Raw genomic sequence first — 12,564 nt, forward strand, 5'->3', positions numbered from 1 at the left:
GCCTTCGGAGACGCAGAGTCTTGGGCCGTCGGAATGTAGGTGACGTGCGGATCTTCTTTTTTTTATGACTGTGGACGCCTTTCAGTACTGCTTTCTTGGCCTTCAAAGCCTTTGCTTTGGCTTCGGCTTTGGGAGGGGCAGGGGCTTCCTTCTTTGCCTTCGGCGCCATCTTCGTGAAAGGCGAGACTCTTAAATACAGAGAACAAACGAAAGGGTGCTGGAGGGGAGTTGGGGGGATGGGCTAAGTGGGTGACGGGCACTTGGGATGAGCGCTGGGTGTGACGTGTAAGTGATGAGTCACTGTGTTCTACTCCTGAAACCATTATTATATGTTAACCAACTTGGATTTAAATAAATAAATAAAATGAATACTTAGAATGATGAAAAGAAAAAGAATTGCATTGAATATAGAGAGATCGCTTTGGAAACAGTTGACATTTGGTAAATGCATATACATTGAAGATTGTTAAGTACTCTGGGTAAATTGATCCTTTTATCACTGAAATCTTTCTCGTAGTGCTCTTTGTCTTGAAGTTTATTTTCTCTGATATTGCCATGGCCATTCTAGTCGTCTTGTACTTACTGTTGTATATTTTTGTCTAATTCTTTCCTTTCAACCTGTATGCATCTTTATTTTTAAATGATTCTCTTGTAGATAGTATACAGTTGGCTCTTGTTATTTATTCATTCTGACAATTTCTGCCTTTTAGCTGGAGTGCTGACTTCACTTATATTTAATGTAATTGATAGGGTTGGAATTAGGCATGAGACATTTTACTGTTTTTTTCCTTTGTTCCTCTTTACTGCGTTCTTTTGGTTTAGTTGAGTGGTTTTTTTTTTTTTTTTAATTTTTTTTTATGTCTTTTATTTATTGTTGAGAGACAGAGAGACAGTGCGAGCAGGGGAGGGTCAGAGAGAGAGGCAGACACAGAATCTGAAGCAGGCTCCAGGCTCTGAGCTAGGTGTCAGCACAGCCCTATGCATGGCTCGAACCCACGAACAGTGAGATCATGACCTGAGCTGAAGCCGGTCGCCCAACCGACTGAGCCACCCAGGCGCCCCGAGTGGTTTTTTTTAGAATTTCATTTTAATTTATCTATTGGCTTTTAGTTATACCTCTTTGCTTTTTTTTAATTTGTTTACCTGAGGATTACCATATGCACTCTATCTTTTCAGAGTCTACTTAGAATTAATATTATACTCTTTCCTATGAAATTTAAGAACTCCACAATTATATAGATCAATTTCCTTTCTTCTCCCTGTTTTCTGTTATACTTGTCACACATATTGCATGATAAATCCCACAAAACATTGTGTTTAAGTAATCATGTGTATACTTTAAAGAAATTAAGATAAAATTGTGTTTGCTGAAATGTTGACCTTCTTTGTATTTTTCTTTCTACAGAGCCTAGTTCTGTCTGATATCTGCCTTCAAACAAAGCCCTCTTTTAGAATTTTTGTAAGCGAGGATCTGCTAGGTAGAAATGCTGTTAGTTTTGGTTTACGAATATATCTTTGTTTTGTCTTCATTCTCAAAAGATATTTTTGGTGGAATAGAATTCTGGTTTGACAGTTTTTTCTCTCCTAGCATTTTGAACAATGTTTTCAGGTATTTTCTAGCCTCTTTCTTAAGCATTTTTCTGATAAGAAGTCACTGGTGATTTGTATTGTTGTTTTCTTGTATGTAATTCATGTTTTTTACTGTTTGCCTTCAAAATGTTTTTCATAATCTTTACTTCTCAGTGTTTTGACTCTGATGTGCCAACATAGATATGTTTTTCTATTTCTCCTGCTTTGTGCTTCTTTAATCTGTAAATTTAACTCTTTCATCCTATTGGAGCATTATTTTGTTAAATGCTTTTCTGTTCCATTCTCTTCTTACTGGACTTCAATTTTGATACTGTGCCACCAAACCAGGTTACGAAGATTGCAGTTTTTTGTTTGTGTTTCTCTAAACTTTTTCCTCCCTCTTCTTCAACGTGGACAGTTTCCAGTGATGAGTTCTCAGAGTCTTTGTCCTGTAATCCCCAGTCTCCTGTGTGCCAACCCAGTGGAATCTTTTAAAATCTCAGATAATCCTCTATTTCTTTACTGATTATATTCTATTTGTCTATTCAATAAGAGCGTATTTTTCCTTATACCCTTGAGCTTTTTGGTAATTATCACATCTGACTCATGCTGGGTCTGCTTCATTGATTACATTTTCATTAAAGTTAGGTAGCATTTCCTTGTTTGTGCGTCTAGTTATTTTGGATTGCACATTGGATTATGTGTTCTTGACATTCCAGCTTCTATTCTATTGAATTTTTTTTTTGTTAAGTAGTTAACTTCATTGTACTCAAACACCATACTCTTTTTCCTTTATGAGGTAGGCAGTAACTTCAGCTGCTCTGTTGTTGTTGTTTTAATGTTTATGGGGGGGGGGAGAGAGAGAGAGAGAGAGAGAGAGAGAGAGAGAGAGAAAATGTACACATGCGCATGCGAGTGCTTGAGTGGGGGAGGGGCAGAGAGAGAGACACACACACAATCCAAATCCCAAACAGGTTCCAGGCTCCAGGCTGTCAGCACAGAGCCCTATGAGAGGCACACCACAAGACCATGACCTGAGCTGAAGTGGGATGCTTAACTGACTGAGCCACCCAGGCGCCTCTCAGATGCTCTGTTCTGTCTAAAGTTGTTTAGCTTTGGGGCTAAACAACTAGCTTTTTGTGCTAGTAATCTCACTCTTTGAAATGCATATTTTTAGTATTGCGTTTTCCAGTCGATGAATGTGGCATATGTTCATTTATTCAAGCTTTTAACAATTTCTCTCGGGGACACCTGGGTGGCTCAGTTGGTTAAGCGGCTGACTTCAGCTCAGGACATGATCTCACAGTCCGTGGGTTTGAGCCCTGTGCCAGGCTCTGTGCTGACCGCGCAGAACCTGGAGCCTGCTTCTGATTCTGTCTGTCTCTCTCTGACCGTCCCCCACTCACACTCTGTGTCTCTCTCTCAAAAATAAATGTCAAAAAATATTTTTTATTAATTTCTCTCAAATTGTTTTTATAGTGTTTTGGACATAGTCTTGTGTATCCTTTGCTAGATTTATTCCTAATTGGTGGTTTTTGATGCCCTTTCATTTTCTGTTTTTTGCTAGCATATAGAAGTATAACTAATTTTAAAAATACTGACCTTGTATGTTGTAACCTTGCTATAAAGTCACTCCTTAATGTCAATAATTCAGCTGTAGATTTCTTTTGGAGTTTGTAGGTACATAGTTATATCATCTGAGAGTTCTTAACAGATTTAACTTTTTCTTTCTAATCCTCATGGTTTTTATTCCTTTCTGGTGCCTTGTTGCGTGGGTTAGTATCTCTGGGATCCTGGATTAACAGTGTCCTTGTCTTGTCCCTGATCTCAGTACAAAAAGGCTTTTAATGTTTCACCATTAGGCATGATGTTCTTTCCTTTTTCACTTTTGCAGATACTTGATCAGATTAAGGGAGTTCCCTTCCCAGAAGAGTTTTTTTTCTTTTGTTTATAAAATACGAATGGATTCACAAGTTTACCAAATGCTCATTATATACCTCTTAAGATGATCATAGGACTTTTCTCTTTTATTTTGTTTGGTATTTGTAGTAAATTACATTGATTTCCTCATGTTAACATTTGCTTTTCTTGAGTAAATTTGATTTCAAAGTGATGTTTTGTGCTTTTTATATATTGCTGCATTTAGTTTGGAAAATTGTACCTATTTCTAATTGTTTACCCACTCTCCACCTCTCCTGCCAGTGTATTAGTTTGATTATGATTTTGCCATGAAGACTTCAGTTAGTATTTGTACCGAGTAAGAAAATAACACATTAGTCGCCTCCTGTAAGAAACTTAGACATCACCTTGCATAGCACGTAGGAAAGAAGTGTCATAAAACCACCATTTCATGGGCTTTTTTCCAGTTTTGTATGTTAGAGCTCATTTTGATAATATATAGGCTTGTGGGGTGGCTTGTGGGCAGGTTGGGGTTACTGTTTGTATAGTTGATATCAGAGCATCCCTACTTGTGGCCATGGATGTTTGTCAATTGCTGCCGTGAACCTTGCCAGGAAAGAGGTAACCAAGTCCATTACTTGTGATGCAGCTCCACCTGTTTGATATTGATGTCCCGGGGAAAATTACATTTCAAGAATCTCAAACGTTGAGTCCTGGTGATAGTTTCTCCACATTTGATACTCGTAAGTACTAAGTTCGCTTGTTTCAGCAGTCTCCGTAGAGGAAGTTTAGGCGTTTTTTTTCCTCTCTCTCTCTCATGTTCCTCCCCAACTTCTTTACTGTTGCAAGACCAGAAATGAGAAGGGCAGAGAATGGCCAGAGATCTAGAAAGAGTGGGCCGAATGGAGAACTACAGGTCTGACATGATTGTGGTCTGCCGTTTGGTCACAGCTTATTCATATGATCACTTCCAAGTTTACCTCACAGGGTGTGATTGAATACTTCCCACATAGATAATACGCATTCAATTAGAATGAATTTCTCATTTCTAATCTGACATAACTGATGTCTTTATGAGGGAAAATCCAAGCAGGCGTGAGCGTGGACGTTTTCTCCATCCGTGTGCCCTGGGTGGTGTAAGACCATCAGTGTTTGGGGATCTCAGATGGAGGCTTTACCCAGCCATGCCATGTTGCAAAGGGGGTTAGCTTTTCATTTGTTTGCGTTTTCTGTTTGACAAACAGCTTACTGCAGAGTGGGCCTGGGCATTTGCTACGACATCCGCTTCGCAGAGCTTGCCCAGATCTACGCGCAGAGAGGTGAGACCATGGCGGTTGTGCGGTGGGGGTCCTTCCAGGTTTGGTCCTGGCCTGGTCTTCGTGGGTAGAGGGAGCCCTTAGTCAGAAAAGAAGCCGGAGAGGAAGCCTTACTCTCTCCACCCCCATTGGCTGCTCAGACGTTGCTGCGCATGGACAGGACAGTTGTTTGGAGGTTGCGTTTAGCACACGGTGCAGCTAAGGCCGGAGCCATGCTCCTAAGTCTGCTCTACCCCTTGAACCCTTCTTGCTACTGTATTTGGAAAGAGTAACTTGGAGCCCGCGAGAGTGAGGATGCGGTCTATGGTACCTGTCATTACTCCACACTCACGTGGTCCTACATGTTGGGTACAGTACAGATATAGTCAGTGACATGGTCCAGAGAACAAGCGTCCTGCTGTCCTGGAAGAGCACCGAGCCGAGTCACAAGATCTGTGTTTTGGTTCCAACTCTTTCCCTTAATGGATGTGATACTTCGAGTAAATTATTTAATCTTTACAGCACTGGGGATCTCCAGTTTCCCATAGGCCTGGGGTGGAGATTAAGGGAGGAGAACTTAGAAAGCTCCTCAGAGGGTAGTCAGCAAATAGGAGCATCCCCACGAGACTGTCCGAGCTACTCTGATTCGGACTCGACCGTCACTTCAAGTGAAGGGGGTGCAGGTGTTGTGACTGCCTGCTCAGCACAGGCTCTGGGTTGGCAGTCTCTGTTGATTGCTGCCAGCAAGCATTAGAGCACCTACTCTGCCCCTCATTTCGTTTGAAAAGCATTACAAAATGTGGTCCTTGGCCACGCAGGGCTGGCCATATGGTGCTGAGAGAAATTTGTGAAGTCACATGCTGTGGTTTGGTCAGTAGCACTGTTCTATGTCTGTGTGTAGTGGGTGTGTGTCTCCAAAGGGTTTCTAGCTTGGCTGACGTCTTTTCATGTTTGGGAGAGTTTGAGTGTGGTCCCCACTGGGTAAGGAACAAAACGGGGACAGAGCGTGGTGTGGTGTCAGCTTGCCGCCATTCTTCTCTGGCCTTTCTCTCCCAAGGCTGCCAGCTGTTGGTATATCCTGGAGCTTTTAATCTGACCACTGGACCAGCCCATTGGGAGCTGCTTCAACGAGGCCGGTGAGAGAGCATGTCAGGAATACCTTCGAGTGTGTCAGTGTTGCTTTGTTGCAAAGATTTCCACTTTAGGGGAAGAACCAACCTTCTTGATACAGGATGCTGCCCGTGACTCAGGTGCCTTGACATCCAGATGCAAGGGGAAAAGATGAATCACCCTGTTGACTGTGTTGTTGGGATTGTGGTGCTTCTCCTACCCCATCCTACCCGCTTCTGCTAGTCCTGGAATACTGTGCCCAGACTCTTGTTAGAAGCGCTCGTTTTTCTATTCTGTGAATCCCAGGCATCGAACAGTGACTTTGGCATGTCACAGTAGCCATTTCCTGAGTTCCCTGAGGCTGAGGAGTGAGTGAAGGGCAGATGGCAGAGGTGGATGTGACATGGAGGGAAAGGAGCGTGACACTGTGTGTCTGTGTAAAGTGTGCTGAAAACCATGAAATTCTGGTCGGAACTGCTGGCTCTTCTCATTGCAGTTATGTTGATTGAGGTGTCATATACTTAGAGGCAAGTACACTGATTTTAAGTCTGTAGGTTAGGGGGTTTCTACATGTGTATTCACCTCGGGCAGAGGGCAACGTAGAGCACTTCCAGATCTCTAGAATGCTTCCCTTTGCTCTTTCCGTCTACCCTCTCCTTCACTCGGATGTGACCACTGTTCTCACTTCTAAAGATGCTGGCAGTTTTCATTGGAGGAGGAAGCAGAGGTGTTGGCTGGTTGCTTGATGGAAGGTGGGCTAGGGGTGTCTGGTACCACGAATGCTAATTAACGCACCTCGTAGGGAGGAGGAAAGGCCTGGGAGATGTTGCAGTGGCCTGGCACGGAGCTGTTGATTCAGCCCAGGTGCGGTGGCCTGATGGACCCAGCCTGCCGCCTGGAATTCTTACCTAATTTGAGACGAGGGGGTAGCAGTCACTGGGGACATGGAGATGCCTTGCAGCCCTGCAAAGTGTTTGGCCCCAACAAGACCAGTCCGTTCTCTGGCCACCTTGACTTGATTAACCAGAGAAGATCTGCTCTTTTATATGTTAACAGGTTGGCTCAGGCCAGCGTCTCAACTGGGACAGTATTGACATTTTGGACTAGCTCACTCTCTGTTGTGGGGGCTGTCCTGTCTCTTGTCCATTGTAGGATGTTTAGCAGCATCCTTGGCCTCTACCCACCAGGTGCCAGTAGCAACCACCATCACGAAAGTCAAAAGGTCAGAGTCAGTGTCTTCAGACATTGGCCAGTGGCCCCACTAGGCAAAGTCACTCCCAGTTGAAAAGTGGCTTATGCACGAAGATACTTTGAGAAGAGAGGGTTTCATGGCTTCGTTTGTTCCCTTCCATGTCTGAGCCAGCCTATCATGTCCCAGTTTTTATTTTATTTATTTAAAAAAGATTTTTTAATGTTTATTTTTCAGAGAGAGAGAGAGAGAGAGTGTATATGTGTGTATGTGTGTGTGTGAGAGAGAGCAGGGGAGGAGCAGACAGAGGGAGACATAGAATCTGACTTAGGCTACAAACGCTGAGCTGTCAGCACGGATCCTGACACGGGGCTCAAACTCACAGACTGAGATCATGACCTGAGCCGAAGTCTGACACTTCACCGACTGAGCCACCCAGGCGCCCCTCTGTCCCAGTTTTTAAATGAAGGATTTGTTCCCTTGGGATAGAAAAATGTTGTCAATCTGTAATATATGAATAATGTCTTTTCTGTCCGTTGACAACAGGGCTGTTGATAATCAGGTGTATGTGGCCACGGCATCTCCTGCCCGGGACGATCAGGCCTCCTATGTCGCCTGGGGACACAGCACTGTTGTGAGTCCTTGGTGAGTGGGCTAAGCGGGGAAAGGCTCACCGGGAGATGGGGGAGACCGCACCAGGGTAGGCGGGTTGTCTGATTCCCCACCAGCCCTGCCCCTCCCCAACCCCCGCCATTCTCACGTGCCTGCCAGGTCCCTGCCTCATCTGTGAGAGACACTTCCACTTGGAAACCCTGTGAGAAAGATGGTCCTGCTGTCTTTCTTGATTGACCGTTTGACCTGAGCCCTCTTCAGAGCTTCAGAGTGGCTTTTGTTATCATTCAGACTCAGATCACATGGGGGGAGCACAGCAGTCGTGGGTGGGTGATTTTAGTACAAGGGGCTCCCAGATTCTTGGCTTTTGGTTAAAATTTAGGCTAGGTGATTGGTTCTAGAGCAGGAATGGGTTACAGGGGGAGGATTTTGCTCCCTGCATAATGAGTAGAAGACATGGAGGATGGGCTCAGTTAAGGCAAACTGTGACTTTGTCCTCGGTGAGATGTGAAGCGTTGTCTTAGCGGCACCAGCCCGGGGGCCCTGCCAGCCGCACACCCAGCCTATGTTACTGTAGTAATTCAGTCTGTACTTGAATGGTTCCCACAGCACTTTCCCACACATGGTCTCTAGTGAATGAGACTTTTCCTACGTTAAACTCAGTTTATAGATGGTAGAATTGAAGTTCATGGGATAAAATGGCCAGAACTGGTGTTCAGCTTTACGACTTTTGACTTTCGAATTTGGATTTATTCTACACCACTCACACATCTGTATGATTACACACACACACTGCTGTGCATTTCCATAATTTCAGGACAAATGTACCAGTAACACGGCTTAGAAGGGTTCTCTGAAATTCCCCCTTCTGACTTTATAGGCTCCAACCAGAGATTATAGTGTGTGATAGGGGAGCCATTGGAAGATACAGCTGGTGAGATTCCAGGGGGCCTCCTGCAAAGTGGGACTTGGAAGGCATTGGCAGACTGGAAGGATTAAGTTGCCTTGAAAATTTTCTCGAACTTGGTTCAAGTTCCTCTGTTTAGATGTTAGAGACAGGCTTCCTGGCCTGGGCTGCTCTGCTCCCCCTTGGTTCTCCAGGGAACTTCGTTACTGGTCAGGCTGGCTACTTCTGTCATGAAGTAGGTGTACTTTTATCTTTATTGGTTCTTTTCAGAATCTTATCTATAGGATTTGGGGGCCCTCTGGCTTATATTAACATCAGGAATGGGTGCCTGGGGTTAACCCAGAGAGGGAGAGAGATCTTTGAATGCCAGAGCAAATGGGGAAGAAATAGAAAAGATTAAAAAAAATTTAGTTAAATGGCATTAATGATGATGTTTGTAGCTCATTTGTGCCTTGGAATGCATGAAGGAGCAGAGTCACGCCACCCTCCCAACAGGGGCCTTTCTGACCTGCCCTCCTGAACGGACAGGTCAGAGCTTCCTGCTGTTTACAGGTGGCTCTGTTCTCAGAGGTTTACAGTCGTGGAAGAACGGCCATTTCCTAGCAGTTTACAGGACATACCGCATAATCTTCTGAGTCCTCACAGAGCTCTGATTTCTACTTTATAGCCTAGGCAATGGCGAGTGCAGGTGACTTACCACAAGACCACACAGCTACTTAATTGATGGAACAAGAATTTCAGCCCCTCCTTTCTGGTCTTTAATCTCAGATTCCTTCCCCTGTGGCCTGCGAGGTGGGATGAGAATAGGCATCCTGAGACCCACAACCATTAGCGACCTATTCACTCTCCCGAATCTCTTTCAGGGGAGACGTCCTTGCCAAGGCTGGCACCGAGGAGACTGTCGTGTATTCAGACATAGGTAAGATTTGCCACGGCACCGTTAGGTCTCTGGTGTCCGTTTGTCTGAGGCAGTTCTGTAGCTCCTGTCACTTGGAGGGGCTCCACCTTCTCCTTTATCCTCAGTTCTCTGGCCAGACCCAGGGGGCTGTCGCTCAGGTTGAGTTTTCCTGGTTTGGTTCGAAATGACTCCAGCGGCAGTGCCAGGCCATTGGTGCCTCTGGACAAGGCTGGTATTCCTGAGTTACTTGCCGAAACTCTGGTGGTTTTTAGACTGTTTGGGGAAGAAATTCTCATTGGTTAGTGAGGAGTTACATCTGATTCATAGCACATTTTTCCTGTTTTTGCAGATCTGAAGAAGTTGGCTGAAATACGTCAGCAGATCCCCATTTTTAGCCAGAAGCGATCAGACCTTTATGCAGTGGAGGCGAAAAAGCCCTAAGGTTTATGCTTCTGACGTGTCATGAAAAACAGGAGGATGTTTCTGCAACATAATCAACTCCCTGTTGAATTCCTTAAGGAGATTTTTTTTCCTTCTAATTTCCTTTCTTGGGAACTCTCTGTTGAGAAGATGGAGCATCAGCACATGGTATTTTTCACACCATATTAGATAGTTAAAAAAGGCTCAGGCTGGCTTTGCGAGCAGAAGGAAGAAGAGATGGCTGAACGCCTCCCATATGGAGTTGCTTCATAGCAGTTGGTGAAAGTATCCGATCTTGGGATCTTGGTGGTTGCTTCACCTGGTGCAAATACATTTGTGCCACACGCCTCTCATCTCACTGCTGGAGCTAGACTCCATTACGTAGAAAACTTGGTCTCCTACTACTCTGTTTTGAGCAGGACTTAATGTTTTTAGCCTGTGAGCAGCTCTGGAAAGCAAGGTTGTGAGCCCTTGGCATTTGCTGGAGGAGATGGCAGTCCCGTCCCTTCCCAGCAGCCTTGGGGCGCTTCAAATTCAAGAAGGAGCCAGTGAATCAACCCCAGACCCTTCTGGTCTTAGAGGAAAGGTAAGGTCAGCAGGGCATCCCATGGGAGAGTGGCAGTGGTGGCATTTGGTCAATGCCACTAAAGTATGAGTCTTTGCAAAAGATTTTCTTGATGGGTGAGTGTCTGAAAATCTGTCTTACTGCTTTTCTTCCAGTAACACTTTCCAGCTTGATAAAGGCAAGCTAGTGGTTTTAACCTAGTGGTTTTCAGAATCCTTTTGCACAATTAAAAACTGAGAATTCCAATCAACTTTGTTTTAATGTATATTATAGATGGTGGTAGGCTAATAAGTGTTTAACAACCAGCTGTCGAAAGAAGGGAAGGAAAGAAGGAAGGAAGAAAGGAAGAGATATTTATTATACTGGAAAATAAAACAAAATCTTAAAATTGTAAAAGAATGCACGAGCACACAGTCTGTTAGCTGTGAGAGTGATGTTATCATGTGTCATTTAACCCTTGGAAACCGGCATTGTACACTCAGAGCAGTACGAGAGTGAAAAAGGCAAATAACATTTTAAAATTAAGTGTAGAATCTGGTAAAATTGGACACATGTATACATCCATGAAAGCGCTCTAATCAAGACCATGAATCTGCCCCCAGAGTTCTCTTGTGCTGTGATCCCTTCAGCCACTCTCCTCCTCCCCAGGCACTCGCTGACCAGCGCTGTCACTGCAGATTAGTTTGAATTTTCTGTAATTACCCAAAAGTGCAATCATGCCATATGAATACTTTTTTTTTTTTAACCTTCTTTCACTCACCATAGTTACTGGGGGGGATTCATTCCTGTGTGTATCACTCATTTCGTTTTTATTGCTCAGATGGGGTCCGCCGTATGGGTACGCTATAGTTTATTCACCTGTTGATAGACATATGACTCTCTAGTGTTTAGCTGTTAGAAATAAAGCTGCTAGAAACATTTTGTACAAAGTGTTCATTTTCCTGAGTAAACATCTAGGAGTGGAATGACTGTGGAATGACAGGGTCCTGTGCGTATTTCACTGCCAGGCTGTTTTCCTGAGTGGCTGTGCCGTTTTATTTCATTACCGTCAGTCTGTCCGCGTCGCAGTTGCTCCACGTCCTCACCGATACTTGGTGTGGTAATGTGTTAATTCTAGCTCTTTTAATGTGCATGTAATGTTATTTCATTGTGGTTCTACTTTGTATTCCCCGGATGATTAATAATCCTGAGCATCTTTTCGTGTGCTTTGCTGTCTATGTATCCTTTTGGGTGAAGTGTCCCTTCATGTCTTTTCCCCGTATTGTAGTTCGGTTATTTATCCTTGTATTGATCAGTAAGAGTTCCTTATATACTCCAGATGAAAACCTTCTGTCACATATTGTGTTTTACAAATATATTCTCCAAGTATGAGCGGAAAAAATGTCTTTTCATTTTTTTTTAAAGTATTGTTTACAAAGCAAACACTTTTAATTACCATTGAAGGCTAGTTAATTGCTTTTTCTTCCTTTGAAGGTTGTCTTTTTTATGTTGAGAAACTTAACAGAAGACCATGGGGGAAGGGAAGGGGAAAAATAGTTTCAATCAGAGGGGGAGGCAAACTATGAGACTCTTAAGTCCAGAGAACAAACTGAAGGTTGATGGGGGGAGAGGGATAAATGAGTGATGAGCACTGAGGGCGGCAGTTATTGGGATGAGCACTGGGTGCTGTATGTAAGCAATGAATCATGGGAATCTTCCCTTGACACCAAGAGCACACTGTATACGGTATGTTAGCTAACTTGACAATAAATTATATTTTTTAAAAATGTATTTAAGAAATTGACAAACTAGATGTCACTAACTAGCCTATGTTTTCTTTTTGGAAGTTTTATAGTTTTAGCTCTTATCTTTGGGCCTATGATCCATTTTTTTTAAGTTTGTGAGACAGAGAGCACAAATGGGGGAGGGGAGGGACAGAGAACCCCAAGCAGGTTTCTGTGCTGTCAGCACAGAGCCCAACTCAGGGCTCAATCCCAGGTCCTGGCATGAGCTGAAATCAAGAGTTGGCCACTTAACTAACTGAGCCACCCAGGCACCCCATGATCCATATTGAGTATTAACTTTCTATATATGGTGTGAGTGACAAGTCAAAATTCTTTC

The 12,564-nt window shown here is 43.8% G+C and overlaps 2 protein-coding genes across 2 annotated transcripts in view; one reads left to right on the plus strand and one right to left on the minus strand.

The window, feature by feature from the left end:
• The window catches only part of LOC115291664 (60S ribosomal protein L23a-like), a 573-nt gene extending 398 nt beyond the window's left edge, over nt 1-175 (minus strand). Inside the window, exon 1 of the mRNA XM_029939193.1 lies at nt 1-175. Within this exon, the coding sequence (XP_029795053.1) occupies nt 1-169 (169 nt within the window). The 5' untranslated portion in view covers nt 170-175.
• Nucleotides 1-11,845, plus strand: part of NIT2 (nitrilase family member 2) — a 19,045-nt gene extending 7,200 nt beyond the window's left edge. The window contains exons 5-10 of the mRNA XM_029939192.1: nt 4,118-4,211; nt 4,713-4,787; nt 5,821-5,899; nt 7,609-7,707; nt 9,445-9,500; nt 9,829-11,845. Of these exons, the coding sequence (XP_029795052.1) occupies nt 4,118-4,211; nt 4,713-4,787; nt 5,821-5,899; nt 7,609-7,707; nt 9,445-9,500; nt 9,829-9,920 (495 nt within the window). The 3' untranslated portion in view covers nt 9,921-11,845. The remainder of the gene's footprint in view (nt 1-4,117; nt 4,212-4,712; nt 4,788-5,820; nt 5,900-7,608; nt 7,708-9,444; nt 9,501-9,828) is intronic.
• The last annotated feature ends 719 nt before the right edge of the window (nt 11,846-12,564 follow it).

This window comes from Suricata suricatta, chromosome 5, assembly GCF_006229205.1.
Source record: "Suricata suricatta isolate VVHF042 chromosome 5, meerkat_22Aug2017_6uvM2_HiC, whole genome shotgun sequence".
NCBI classification, from domain to species: domain Eukaryota; kingdom Metazoa; phylum Chordata; class Mammalia; order Carnivora; family Herpestidae; genus Suricata; species Suricata suricatta.